The sequence below is a fragment of the Fukomys damarensis genome, unplaced genomic scaffold (genome assembly GCF_012274545.1).
Source record: "Fukomys damarensis isolate Sample0158 unplaced genomic scaffold, DMR_v1.0_HiC HiC_scaffold_39, whole genome shotgun sequence".
NCBI lineage: Eukaryota > Metazoa > Chordata > Mammalia > Rodentia > Bathyergidae > Fukomys > Fukomys damarensis.
Window position 1 is genome coordinate 29,976,141 of NW_022900951.1, and position 14,454 is coordinate 29,990,594.

The window sequence follows — 14,454 nt, forward strand, 5'->3', positions numbered from 1 at the left end:
CAAAAAAAAAAAAAAAAAAAAAAAAAAAACAGGCAAAACCAGCAGGATTACCATTCTTCTCAAACCCATGGGGATGTTGCTATGTTAGGAGCTAAAGCAGAGTGTCAATGTACCCCAAAGTTAAGGTGGAGAAAAACCTATCACAAGTGAATTCAAAAATTCCATGACATCTTCACATCACCTGATAATTGGTGATCTTCCTCCTTTAGCCCTCGACTTTGACCCTGTAGAAAATTTACACACAGGGAGAGAGTTAACTCCAAAAAAATTCATTTAGTTATATCTTAATGTGAATGAGACAACTAGGAACTATTTTTATGGGGGCATTAGATTGTGCTGTGTACCCTGAGATGCAATATAATATTCATTGAGAAATTTTTATGTACTTCCTAATTCTTGTTTTCAAAAGTTAGCGCAACCTGAATATTGAACACTTTGTGAAAAGCATCTTTGTCAAGGTTCTCCTGTGTCTAATTAAAACTAGCTTAATCAAAACAAGAAACTGTTGAAAAGACACAGGAGCATTTTGTGGAACACAAAGCAGCCTAACCTTACTAGAAACTGACTTTGCTCCCTTTCTTTCTTTTTCAGTCTCACATGTTCCTCTTAACTACTTCTCCCCATGTATCTACTTGACTTCTTTATTGTCTGCAATTTGTCTTCCTTGCATCTCTACACATGCCCCAAATCTCCATAGTTTATGCTTTTTATTACTAGCTACACGCAGAGACCAATTCCAGATTAATGGGCAGAAGAAACAGATGAGGTTAGCTTAAGGGGAGAGTCATCTCTACTCTAATCATCTCTGACCAGGGGTGCAGGGTCATATGATATAAATATGGCTGCCTGCCATGTCCTCTACTGTTCTCAGAGAAATCATTATTGGTAGAGCATAAATTCTAAAACTAATCAACTACTTCACCTAATAGGTTACTATATTCTCTCATATCTGTACGGTATTAAAGCATGCACTTAAACCAGATGGAACACTTAGATTACCTAATTGTTGGATTTCCTTTTCTCTATATAATTTTTTTCTCAATCTTTACTCTGATTTCAACTTTGTATTTTATAAACTGCAAACAATTCTAAAAGTGTTTCAGTTCCAAGAGAGATACGATAGAAATCATTCTAAGTATCTAAGCAGCTGGAATTTATACATATGTATACTTATGAATCAAAACCAGGTCAACTTTAGAAATATAGAATATTACATGTGTGTTTTTCATCCAAACAGCACAAAGTCAAACACTTCTCACTGAAGTCAATAGTGCTTTTGGTTTGAATGGGCAAAGAAATTTTAATTGTTGCCTCATCTATTAAGACCATTTCTGATTTGAAGATTTCATGTAATCATTGGGAATAATAGGCTACAAATTTTTAATCATTGTTAAATATCTTAAAGCTCTTATGCCTGAATAAATATGTATTAGACAGATAGGAAAATTATATTTTCCAAGCTTGAAAAAAAGAGGGAAGTTACTCAAAGTATCTCGTTTTTTGAAAATTGGCTGTAAAGATAAGTGCTAAATATTGAAATTTGAACAAAGAAGATTCTGAAGAAGGGATATTCTAAAATTCTTCATTATAAAATATTGTTAAATGTTCATTACAATTTCCTTGTTTTGCCTCTTTCATATGTCTCAAATAATTGACATAACCATAGATAGATATAGCTCAAATCCTAGCTAGACAATGTTTAAGAGGAAGTATCAAAAAGTAAATGGAAAACTTGTTTTTGATGTTAGACACGCTCCATTACCCTGAGCACTGATATAGACAAAAATGGAGTTACTCTTCAAAAATGCTTTGACACGGCAGAAGTTTGACAAGGACAGGCTGCCAAGCATCGCAGCAGTATCTACCATTGATTGTAGTTAACATACACAGTCCAAGACTGACAAATTAGCGTTTCTTTCTCCATTTAACCCATAACAATTTAGCTTCCCATTCATAACAATCTTAAGAAAACCATCTCCTGTTCAGGTTTAAAATAGTATAACTCTTCTTTGTGAGCTATAGTTTCATGTATTTATTTTGGTGAAACTGGGGATTGGCCATGCTACTACATTCCCCAGTTCCTGCATTTCTGACACTGGTTTTCACTAAGTCTGTAAATTGCCCAGGCTGGGTTCAAAGCTGTGATCCTGCCTCAGTCTGAGTGCTGGGATTACAAACATGTGCCACCATGCCAGGCTGATATTCACTTCTTATTATAACTTTATTATGATAACTTAAAAGAAAATTAAGGTGAAGTCTTCGGTATCATCATCTCACACTTGAAATATTTTACATTAAATTCCATGCCTGACTGCATTTCAACTGTAATATAAGAAATGCCTTCAGGCCACCTACAGGTACATACTCATCTATACAAAAGTTTGTGTGAGTGTGCGTATAAATATTTTTGATCAGATTTTGTTGATTAATCCTTCCTACATGTGAAGACTGAAGCATTCCAGGATTCCAGTAGCTTGATGACATGATTTTCCAGTATTGGTTCCAAGCTTCTTTTATAATCATTATTTCTATGAAGTCATTCAACTTGGAAATAATTGCTTGCCAAAACGGAGTTTCTCTGGTGAACCACTCAACACAGCTTTAGTTTTACAAAGAACACCATTCTTTGTGTGCTGTTAATCTTGGCTTGGAAACATTACAAATTATCCTTTCCACTTGAACAGTTCAGCTCCTGTTCTCCTAGTTATACTTTAGAACCATTAGACTCACTTCTGGCATATAAATGCATGAGTCACCTAGTTGGTGACTCTTTGAAAAATGGATTTTCCAAGTGTAGATATGTGAAACCTCTGTCCAGGGCAACATTTAATAGTTGATACAAATGTGAAGACTTCCAAAGTTGGTTTATAAAGAAAACTGTTAGAAAAAAACAAAATAAAACAAACAAAAAACCCCATAAAACTGTTAGCATTTTTCTTCATGGAGTTTTGTTTTGAGATTAACTTTTGAGATTAATTTGCCATGATAATGAAGTTTTGACATTGAATTTATTGAAATAAGTTAGTGTTTCCTGTGAAAATATTCTGAGAATTTAAGTTTAATTTTTATTTTCCCCTTTAATCTTATCTCATTTAATTGTGAACTTCTGAAAAGCTACTGGCAGAAAGTCCCTAACATGAAAATATGATGAATTAATAATTTGGGTGTTGAATTCACAATAATTTCTCTGTTTTCTGACTGCAATGATTTAGACATAATTGAAATGGAATATTATTGACATAGATAGTATGGGCTTAACAATATAACAGGCTGTTCATAGGCTCTGTGGCCATTATGGAAAAGTAAACTGAAATTGCTTTCCTGTTTTACATTCACAATGAAATTTCTGAACATAAAGTTTTCCCTTGTCAAATCCTAAAGAAACTATATCTCCCTCTCTTCCAAATTCAGAAAAACTGTGTCATAAATAATTACCAGTCAAGACATGTTTGTAAACGTGATTTGCTCATTAGAATTCTCTATAAAAATGAGAGCAGTTATACTGAAAATATTATATATCAAATGAATGATGCTACTCGATCAAATTATAATGTAAGGCCATTAAAAAGAAAAAAATCTTAAATGGAAAAATTGAGAACATGTTGGAATCCATAGCAAATATGCAGTTTTAAAAGTTTGATATTAAATGCACCAAGGGCTTATAGGTGACTTACAATATTTTCTTCTTATTAGAAAACAATCATGTATCCCTCAAGATTTGAAGGTACATGAGACATGAATAATGTATTTACATTTTATATTCAAACTGATTTTGTCAACGCAAGAAAGTTTGCACAATTACATATGGCTCTATTTATATTTTCAGGAAGATTCTGGTGTACATACAAGTGAATTCTATAACATGTCTAATTCAAATTGCTTTCTGAGCATTTATATACATCTAAGGGTAATAATAAATTTTGATTCAATTTTATGAATTTTCACACATGAATGCACACATATGCAAATGCACAGGAAAAAGCATTGAATATTTAGAATGCCTCTTTAAGAGAACACAGGCAAACATGTCTTAACACTCTGTAAAAACTGAAAACTATGCAAAAACCAACTTAGTACTGCATATCATACAATTTCGAATAAAGTAAGATAAAATGATAGCCTACACTGCAGGTCTTTTCTGTGCACGTTAAAACAGAAAGTTAAAAAACATTCAATGATATTCCTTTTATCATTGATTGCTCATAAAACTCAACAGGAAGGTTCTGGGTGAGTTTGAAATAAAAACTGTATTTTGGGGAACTTGGCAGGTAACACAGTGGTGGAATGCCTGCCTAGCCTGGACAAGGCCTTGGGTTCAATCACCGGTATGATAAGAAAAAACACTCATGAAAAACATGTAATATTAAGCTGTTTCCTAAATTATATATACTTTAAAGAAGAAAATAAATTGAAGACATGTAATTTAAAAGTCTTGGCTAAAGGATTTACACAATAGAGAAGACACAAAGTCAAATCACATCAGTGAAACCACTTTTATTTTTATTTTTCCACATAGATAATTTCATGTCAACTACAAAAATCATGAAATGAAGAACTGATCATGAAACTGCAAACTCAGAGTCACTGCAGTGATAAATAGGTTTCCCCCAGATGATTGTTCAAAAAAGTAACCAGGATACCATAAATTCATATTTAAGTAGTGAACATGTCATATATTCAGAAGTAATAAATATAGAATAGCAATAGAGAAATTAATAGCATAAACAGCATGAATTATATTTTATTTTTAAGACAGATGAAATTTCTAGGCACAGTTTTAGGCATTAAAGAGGACACAGAGGCATAGGTTAGTGTGCGCTGCTCTGTACAAAAATACAGTCTGAATAAATTACATTGCTAGCCATACAATTAAACATCACTTACCAATCAGTTTATCGCATTTTAATAATATACAGGTACATGCTAATCCATATATATCATTTATATTTCAAACACATAGGTCTCTCTATATTTATGTCTTTAAAATTTACATGTTGAACTTACAAAAAGCTAAATACTTGTGCAAGAAATCCGAATAACTAGCCCTGCTGAGTACTTTTATGCTATGCCATATACTCTCTAAAATAAACAATGAGTTGTGGTTAGCAATTTTGCTTAAGAAAACATGAAACACACCTAAAGCTGCAGAAACATATCAACGTAGGCCAAACTTCACTTGTGTTTATTCTGACAGACAAAAATAGTATATTGGATGAGCAACTTGTGATGGTAGAAATGTAGCACAGGGCTGGCTCTTCAACTGGGAAGGGAAAAGTTATAGAAGAAATCTTTTCAGTAAACTGCAAATATGTGTGCCTCGACATATTGATATCATCATTCTCCACTTTGTCATACTGACAGAGAATGAAAACTTGGTAAGATCACGATATTGGTCTAATAGCACACTGCATCCTCCACTGGGTCCAAGGAAGGTATCTCACTGATTCCAGCACCAAAGTACTGTTCTTCCACTATTCGGAATAAAGAGATGTTCACACAAGTGTCTTTAATAACCAAAGTCCAAATATTTTCTTATGCTGTTTTGAAAATATGCAATTAACTTCAAGTGAGTTTGCCCCAGATTTTACTATTCCTCAGGAAGATCGCTTCCAAATATTCTACAATAATAGCATCTTTCTGGAACACTTCCATTCATAGTTTCTTATGATTCTTTACAGAATCACACACGTTTATAGAGGTTTCTCTCTAGGATATACATTTGTCTATCATTACCAAAATGAGAATAGGCCTGGTACTTCATATTTACTTTTTTTATTCTGTAGAAAATTCACCATATAAGTGACTTTTTTTGGCATTTGAATAATAAAATAGTTTTGTTGGGTGGGGGCTGTTGGTTTTGGCAACCATTTTAAGACAAGTTAGAAGCAGAAATCTGCTCTTGGAGGCAAAGAAAATTATTAAATATTCACGATGTGGTCCTGCTTGCAATGGTTTTTGTAGTATAATAATAAATAGACATGTTTTATTTTTCCAATGCTGCTTTCTGCAAGAGGGTCAAATCAGAACATACTGTTGTAGTGTCTTTAAGAAAAATAATTATTTATAACTTTTATATTAGAATTGTATATTTTATATAAAAATAGGTTTATAATTAAACTATCCAAATTTGTATATTAAACATGTTTGATACAAGTTTGCCGTGTGAGATTAGCTGCAAACTTATTATTGATATTTTCTTCCCTTGGAACAGTGAGTAAATGATTTCCTCAACATAAATCCATCATAATTGTGTGCACAAATCAGCCCATTAGTTAGTTCCAGAGGACCAGGTGATAACTAAATGAATTATATTCCTCTACCAAGACATTGAGACATTTATATAAATCTATCGCTATTTTTAAAAAACGAAGACATTTAAAATACTTGCAAAATATAGCAGCCTTCTATTTTAATGAATTTTACACAAAGTGATCATCCTAATTGCTACTTTCTTTTGAACTACAGTGCTTATGGAACAATCATTAATTCGCATATTAACACCATTTTAATTTTTCTTCTTAGGCAATTCTATTAATACTTTCCAGTGAAACAGTAGAGAACATAGAGCAAAAGCCTTAAAGTATATGTACTTTTATATGGTAAATGAATGTGAGAACCAATCTAAGCCTCTTAATGTGTACAAGGTTAGTGTTCAAACCACTTCACAAGAGCAAATATTAATTTTATATGTAATTGGTAAATGCATGTGCAGGGTTAGGGAACAAATTACCATTTACACTAATGATTCACCTTCTATAAAAAATATTTAAGTTTGTTACATAAGCACAGTTGTTTGCTGCAATGTTTGATAAATGATTTAAAGGGTACAAAAGCAACTCATGCATGTTTCTTTCTGATTGCCCCAGGGAAAGCAGAGATCCTCAGTTTTCTCCCCTTCTAGCAAGTCTGAGGCACAATTTCTAAGCATATAATGAAAAGCTCATGTCTCCAAGTCTGGACTTTCTTTCAAGGGAGATGCTGATTGCCAAAACATAGCCTCCTATTAAAAAAATATTCTTGAAAGTGGAATGTGTACCATTAACCAGATATATCTGCAACACCCATAAGATGCCAAAGGGCAATTCGCTTTTCAAGAACTCACTCAATTACCAACAACCAATGTAGTCATTGGGTGGAAAACATAGGTGATGCAGGATTTAACAATGGCATCCTTATCAGAGCAAAGGAACTTCTAAATGCTGCTTATGCAGCTGCTCCCCTGCAGGCAATATGAGATTCAGGCAATTTTCATTCCAACTAGTTTCTCACAATAGTTGCTGTCATATAGACCCTTCACTTGTCAAGAAAAATGACACGAACATATTGGAAGTTTGAAGCATTTGCCTATGTCTAATCAGCTCTCTTAATTTGTGCAGGTCCCTAAAATGCATGTAAAAGCTGGTTATGATATTGACAGCCAAAAGGCAAAGGGTATTAAATCGAATGAGCAAACTGCTGAATGCTCCACATGTGTTTTAGAAAACAGAAAAGATGCACATGTAATTCTTTTGTTAGATGGTTGCTTTTGCTTTTGCTTTTTTATTTTTTTAATTTGACACTCAGTATTAGTAGTAATCTTCATAGTTCTTAGGGTTCAGGCAGTAAAGGATGGCTCCCCCAAATGAAAATATAGTTGCACCCCAGGCCAGACCATAACCCCAGTTGAACTCATGGTAAATTTTCAAGCTCACAGTTTCAATGAACTTGATTGGGTAAAGGACCAGGCTGCAAACCTGTAAAACAACTAGAAGAAAAACAAATCAAAATTAGAATATGTTGTGTACAGGAAGTAAAACAACATAAATATATACATATATACATAAATATATACATATAAGGATAACTTTTTAATCAAAAGCCAAAAAATTTAAAATATTGCTTATTTTAGATGGTATCCTTTGAAATGTTAACAATTTTTTTGATTAAACATTCTTTCATAATATGGTGAGAATTATTCTATTAATAATTAGTGAATCAGTATTTAATGAAATAATTAGCACTTTATATAAAGATACAAAGTAGTAACTCAACTTATGAACACATATACAATTATCAACTATAATGACTACTAGTATTAGTTAAGCTAAATGGTTCTACTACACAAAACCCATAAATAGATGCCTGACAATGATGTCAATGCAAACAAATCCTTGTTCTTGTTGTGCCTGAGTAACTGGGGAATTTAAATCCACTTTTACTGAAAACCAGACTAACAGGTCAATGAACATATAGAACATGTAAGACGATTGTACTAAGTCAAGGTACACATTCAGATTGCAATCTGCACTGGATTACAATATCTTTTTCTCTTTTCCTTTTTTCTCATTGTCTCTATTTTATACTTTAGATAGATAGGTTTTCATTGAAGAGAAACTATGTGATATTTAAACTTGTGTGTATGAATTACTTTCCTTAACATTATGGTCTCAAGTTGCATCTATTTTCTTACAAATGATTTAAGTTTATCCTTTTTAATGCCAAGAGTAGTACTCCAACAATATCTTTAATTTAATCACATGTACAAAGATGCCCATTCTATAGAAAGCAATATTTACAGGTGCTAGAGGTTAGAGAATGAATTCCCATTTGTGAAGAAGGGGATTTCATATATGATAATTTACTATATAAGTTCTTTTAAGATAAATAAATGAACCTGATGCTTGAAAAAATAAAAGGGAGATGGAGGGGGAGGGAAAAAGAAGGAAATTGAAGCAAAATGTACAAATCTCCTACAGTGAATGCAATCATTATGCACTGCAAACACGTATTAATAAAAGCGAAAATACAACAAAAATAAATTCACTTTTACTGATTAAACTGGTCAACCAGTGAGTCAAAATGTCCGTCAACAAATGAATGGATAGTGGTATTTATATACAATGGAGTACTACTTCGCCATAAAGAAGGATCAACTTGAGTCATTTGCTACAACTACTCTCTTTCTGTTAGAAGTAACAGAGGATATTTACATATCTATTTCCCACCTACTTTCAAAAAGTTAACTCAGTGAAGGCATAGGAAATAATAGTACTGAAAAACCAACAAAGCACAGAATATAATTCTTAGTTTAAAGTTAGATCTTGATTCCCAGTCAGGATTAAATGAGAAAGTAATGAGTCATGTTTAATAAAATAAAACAAACCAAATATTCAGGAAGGGAAGGAAAAAGAGCTTTATTTTTTCTTAACCATCTAAAATTAGACTGTATATATGCTGTGGATATTTGTAAGTGGGAGACACTGGTTTACAACAAGAAATGATATCACTTGTTCAATCCATAACTTCCTATCGGATCTGTTATTATATAATTTGCATTTTATCTAAATCAATTGAAAGAACTTATAGGATGTATCTGCCTCTTACTCCATGAAGCATAAACCCACAAGAAATAGGAAAACTTGTTGGCAAACTACTAAATCTGCTGTGTAGCTTGTTTTGAAATCAAAATATTTTATTGAAACACAGCCATGCTTATTCATTTATGCTCTGTCCGCATTACAATAGTAGAACTGAGCACTAACAACACAAAGCCAAAATTACTTTTGAGCCAATGATATTTTTCATTAAAATGATTAATTCATCTTCAAAATACTGTAACCTCCTGAAGTTCAAGAACAAAGATGTGAACAATCAAGGAATAGGAAAAAAACTGTGACAGGGTTAAAATATACACATATGCAGTTGTAATAAAATTTATTAAACTTTTTAAAAAGCACAATAGAATGGATAGCAACTGGAACTTTGTTTTAATTAAGACATACTCTCATCTATTCTGAGCACCTATAAAGGATCATGTTTTAACATGATTAACATATGTAATAGTCTACATAACAATCATCTATCTCTGACATAATACTGATGAGCAACAGCAAGTTCTTGAAGGCATGATTCCTCAAGTTTGTTACTTTCTGTAAGAATCTGACTAGGGAACAAAAGATCTCTCTGGAACCTGATAAAATTATTGCATATAACTTTTCCATATAGCTCTATATTTTCCCTGGCCTACTACACTCCCATGTTACTTCTGACAATGGATGGATGGATGAATAAGCTCACGTAACAAGAAAATCCCTTGACATCCAAAATAGAAATCACATAATTTTTAGCTTAGAAGTCTTAGAACAAGTTTGAGGTCATTGTTAGGACTCAACTGAGCGGACATGATAAAACCTGTATTTCATCTGTTTCTAGCCACTAAGTGATAACCATGACCAACAAAAAGAAATGCCACGTTTAGAAGCATGATTAAACTATAAAAGGCATTTCTCTCTTTGGGTTTCTATATTCTGGCTGTGAGTGAAATCGTGGATGATCTTTCCAGGATATGATTATGACTGAAGAAGGAATGTGAGTTAGGTATAGTCATTAATTTACTTATTCAACATATAAATCCATTCAATGAATATTTCAGTGTTTCAGAAGTGACACAATTTAAGACATCCTTGGTAACAAAGGGGAAAAAGTTGCTCTTCTCATAGATAGGCAGTCCATTAGTAAATAAATGCTGAATACAATGGTAGGTACTGCTAAGAGACTCGAAAATCTAAGAAAGCAGGAGCAGGGGAATGAGGGCTGCTCTTTCAGATTAATGATGGGGAAAGGCCCCTCTGGAGAAAAGACATTTGAGTACAGACCTAAGTCCAGAATGAAATGCAGGTGTAGGTTAGAGTAGTCCAGAGTGAGCATTCCAGCAGGAGGACACAGGTAGTGCCCAGCTCCTGACCCAGGGGACATCTGGGGAGCAGGGGAAATGTTGGGGTTGCAGTACAGAGAGTGGAAAGGAAGAGTAAAGCTTTGCAAGGGCCAGCAGAAGCTCTCATGGACAACCTTGAGAATCATTAGGGACCTTGGTTTTATTGTAAGTTTGACAAGCGGTTGGTAGAAGATTTTGAGCAGAGAAGAAATAACTAATCTGAATTATATTCTACAAATATTATATTGCTTCTTTTGTGAACTGGCCAGTCTTAGGAGATACTCTTGTAGTATGTGTTCTAGGTTTCCAGAGTTTCTAGAGGAAAATTAATTGCCAAATTTTTCTGCTTTCAAGTAAAAAAATGTACCCTTTATTGGCTGCCTTCTGAATCCTATCTCATGTTCCATACCCCTTACCACACCCCTTCTTTTATCTCCCAAATAAAATATCTATACTTGATTCCTTGTCTCAGAGACTGTTTATGTGAAAACTAAAGTGTTACATAACAAGTCCAGATTGGTATTTCAGAAACAAGCCTCACCTGTTTGTGTGTAACACAGACCACACACGGGGAGGAGTACACAAAAGCACAGGCCCCTTGAGGGTCACGTAGTGCATAGGTTCCTGTGTAAAGTGATGCCTAAGACACTATAGGTGAAAAAGAATGATCAGTCTCTAGCTATCTCACTGTAACTCACAGGATGGTAACAAGGTGTGCAAAACACAAGTCTCTCATGAAACACAATTATGAGACGAAAATACATTGAAGGAGCTTTTAAAAAAACACCACTCCAGATAAATAATCACATACAGGAAGTTTTTCACAGATATAACAAATTGAACCATCTTTAATAATGCTGTATAATAAATGAGGACTGTGCTAATAAAATTTAAATTAGAAAAGTGATAATTTTCGTAATTTATATTAAAGGCCTTGGGGGAAGAAATGAAACTCTCATCCTAAATACCTGTGGAGTATAAAAACAATCTGCAGCCAGTTCAAAACTAGACAATAAAAGAAGATAACCAAGAAAGAGAAAATATCTGTAATTTCACCAAGTCTTTCCTGCAGAGAGCTGAATGCCATTTATCAGAATCTTATCACATCTTGCCTGTCACTGTCAGTGACACAAAAAGAAATGTGCTGGAGTAAACTCCACAGAAAGTATACATAGCTTTCATTATGTACTGTGTTCAGTCATGCTGCACTGATCAGTCTGTGGTTTTTATGACATCGGGTTGCTGACTTCCTTCAGGTGCTGCTCCTGAGAGATGGAGCGCACCAAGAGTTACAGGATGTATTCTAACTGTAGTACGCAGCTGGCAGGTGAATTCAAAATCAAAGCTGATACTTCTCTGGTTTTTCCGTATGTAATAGGCACCCAAGGAAAGATGAGTCGTGAATGTTCACTTAGGCTTTCAAGTCAGCTTAGATGTTCTGAATTTAAACACTGGCGCTCCAACTTACTAGTTGGATAATGTGGGGAAATTACTTTACCTATCTGAATCTATTTATTCATTGATACATTAGAGTAATGTTAAGATTGTTTTATCAGAAACAGTTTATTATATGTGTTCAACACTGTGGCATATGGTAGCTGCTAAATTACTATTATCAGCATGATTATTATAGATGAAATCTGATTATGAAATCTTGACTTCCAGGACTGGAGCGTGAGAGTTATTAAAAGTAGGACAATGGTTGACATGATGTGTAATGGTGGCTAGCTCATAGCTCTGCTAGCAACTGTTAAAGCAGATAACAAGCCCATCCCAAATGCAAGACTTCAAACAAAAGAGGAGATAAAATCTTTCAAATCTCTCTAGCTGTCTTTATGGATTTAGTCCTTAGTTTTCAATAAAACCCTCAGAAGTTCTTATCTAACATCAAGATATTATATACTTGCAAAATGGAGGTGCCTAAAATTTGTTAAATAAATGAATAAAATATTTTTTTAATTTAAAATCATTTTGATAACCATTTTTTAACTGTTTTGGTCCTAGCTATGTGATCACATAAAACATGCTGATTCATAAGCCTCAATAACAGAAACAGATTTTAAAAACCGGAATTAGACTTAGTTGTTTACATGCATGTTATTCCCCACCAGATTGTAAGCCACATGCTTTAGTCATCTATCATTCATTCAGAAACTATTTACTGAGTGCCTGTGAGTACGAAGTACAGCACATGGTACTGAATTAAGGCAGGATGGAGTTCTCAATAGAGATGTTTCCAAGTGGTAGTGGTGCCTGGTTTCAATTTATGTACTGCATGTTTCAACAGAAGAAATGAAATGTAAACACCAATATATTGCTTATTGTCACAAGGTTGGTGTTATTTTGAAAAAATGTGTCTTGAGAAAAAGAGAAACGACAACTGTTTTCAAGTAGAAAAAGTTATAAATAAAAGGTAAAACTAGCTGCAAATATGTATTTATAAAAGATCACTAAAGCAAATTAAAAGTGAGACAAACCAACTGCTTGAATAGTTACTAAAAGGTAAGCAACATAGGCAAGGATAACTAGCTAGCATCATTCCAATAGTCAGATTTTCCAACTTTTCCATGAGTAAGCCCAAGTCAATAAGAGGTTATTGTGTGTAGTTAATATCATTTCCCAAAATCAGCGATAGCCAACTCTTAAATGACTTTTGCAAATAGGAGAGAGAAATGTTTTCATGACATGTTACAAATAACCAGTGGAGTTTTTATCTTGTTTATATATAAAGCAAACACTAAACTGTTGCTTACTTCAAAACAAACTTTCATAATCATAGTGTCAAATGAGAAGAAGTCAAATTAAATCTCAGCCCATGTACATATTTAAAATGTAGAGTATAATGTTCATTTTTGGTGTCAGTTGGTACAGCAATACAATATGAATTTTGCTGCAGAGATTTCCTTTGTTATTTTATGATTTACTAATATATGTGGTAGCGAGAGCTAAATCAAAATCTTTATTTTGGCCAAATCCATTACTTTAATATTATGTTCATTTACAATATATTTTCTGTTATATCGACTATTTATTTAAAAAAAATTTCTACACTTAGAAAATATAATTTTTATAACATTTCTAAAACATTTTTCTAAACATGCTTATAATAGATGGTATCAACAATGAATTTATAAATTCTACATTTGCCATTATAAAGTATGGTAAACTCTAAATGGAATAGTATGAATAATAAAATTGAGTATTTATAATAAATGACTAAACTATCTCTAATTCTAAAGTGAAAAATGTCTATGTATTCTAGAAATTACTTCAAGCAGAGCTCCAATTTTAAAGACTCATATATCATTGGGAAAAATTTATCAAGAAATATTATTACAATAGATTATCTATTTATTACATTAGTAAATCCTAGCTGCAAAGATATACTACAATTGAAATATCTAAATTTTTTCATTCTGAAATAGAAAAAAGAGCTGCGATAAATCTTTGAATTGAACTGAAAGTAAATCAGAGAACTACAATGAATCTTTAGGGGAGTCTTCATGTACTAAATCATTCGGAATAGAGACTTGTATTACTTATGAGAGCAATAATGATACTACGGTCACTGTGTAAGACTTCAAAGTATTTTCTGTAATCATGCTTTTTAGTCTGTTAGGAAATATCTGTAGTAATACTTCGGTCAGTTTTATAGGTATCTTAAGGCAAAATTTAGTTCATAATAGGCACTCAAGAAATAGTTCAATGAATGTAGAAGAGAGACAGTAGTGAATAAAACACTAGTTTAAGATTTAGTTTAG

General features: G+C 33.0%; 1 protein-coding gene across 1 annotated transcript in view; it reads right to left on the bottom strand.

Annotated features, from left to right (window-relative positions):
* Window positions 1–5,262: 5,262 nt before the first annotated feature.
* Tmem47 (transmembrane protein 47) overlaps window positions 5,263–14,454 on the bottom strand; it is a 163,788-nt gene continuing 154,596 nt past the window's right edge. Inside the window, exon 4 of the mRNA XM_033760469.1 lies at window positions 5,263–7,744. Within this exon, the coding sequence (XP_033616360.1) occupies window positions 7,566–7,744 (179 nt within the window). The 3' untranslated portion in view covers window positions 5,263–7,565. The remainder of the gene's footprint in view (window positions 7,745–14,454) is intronic.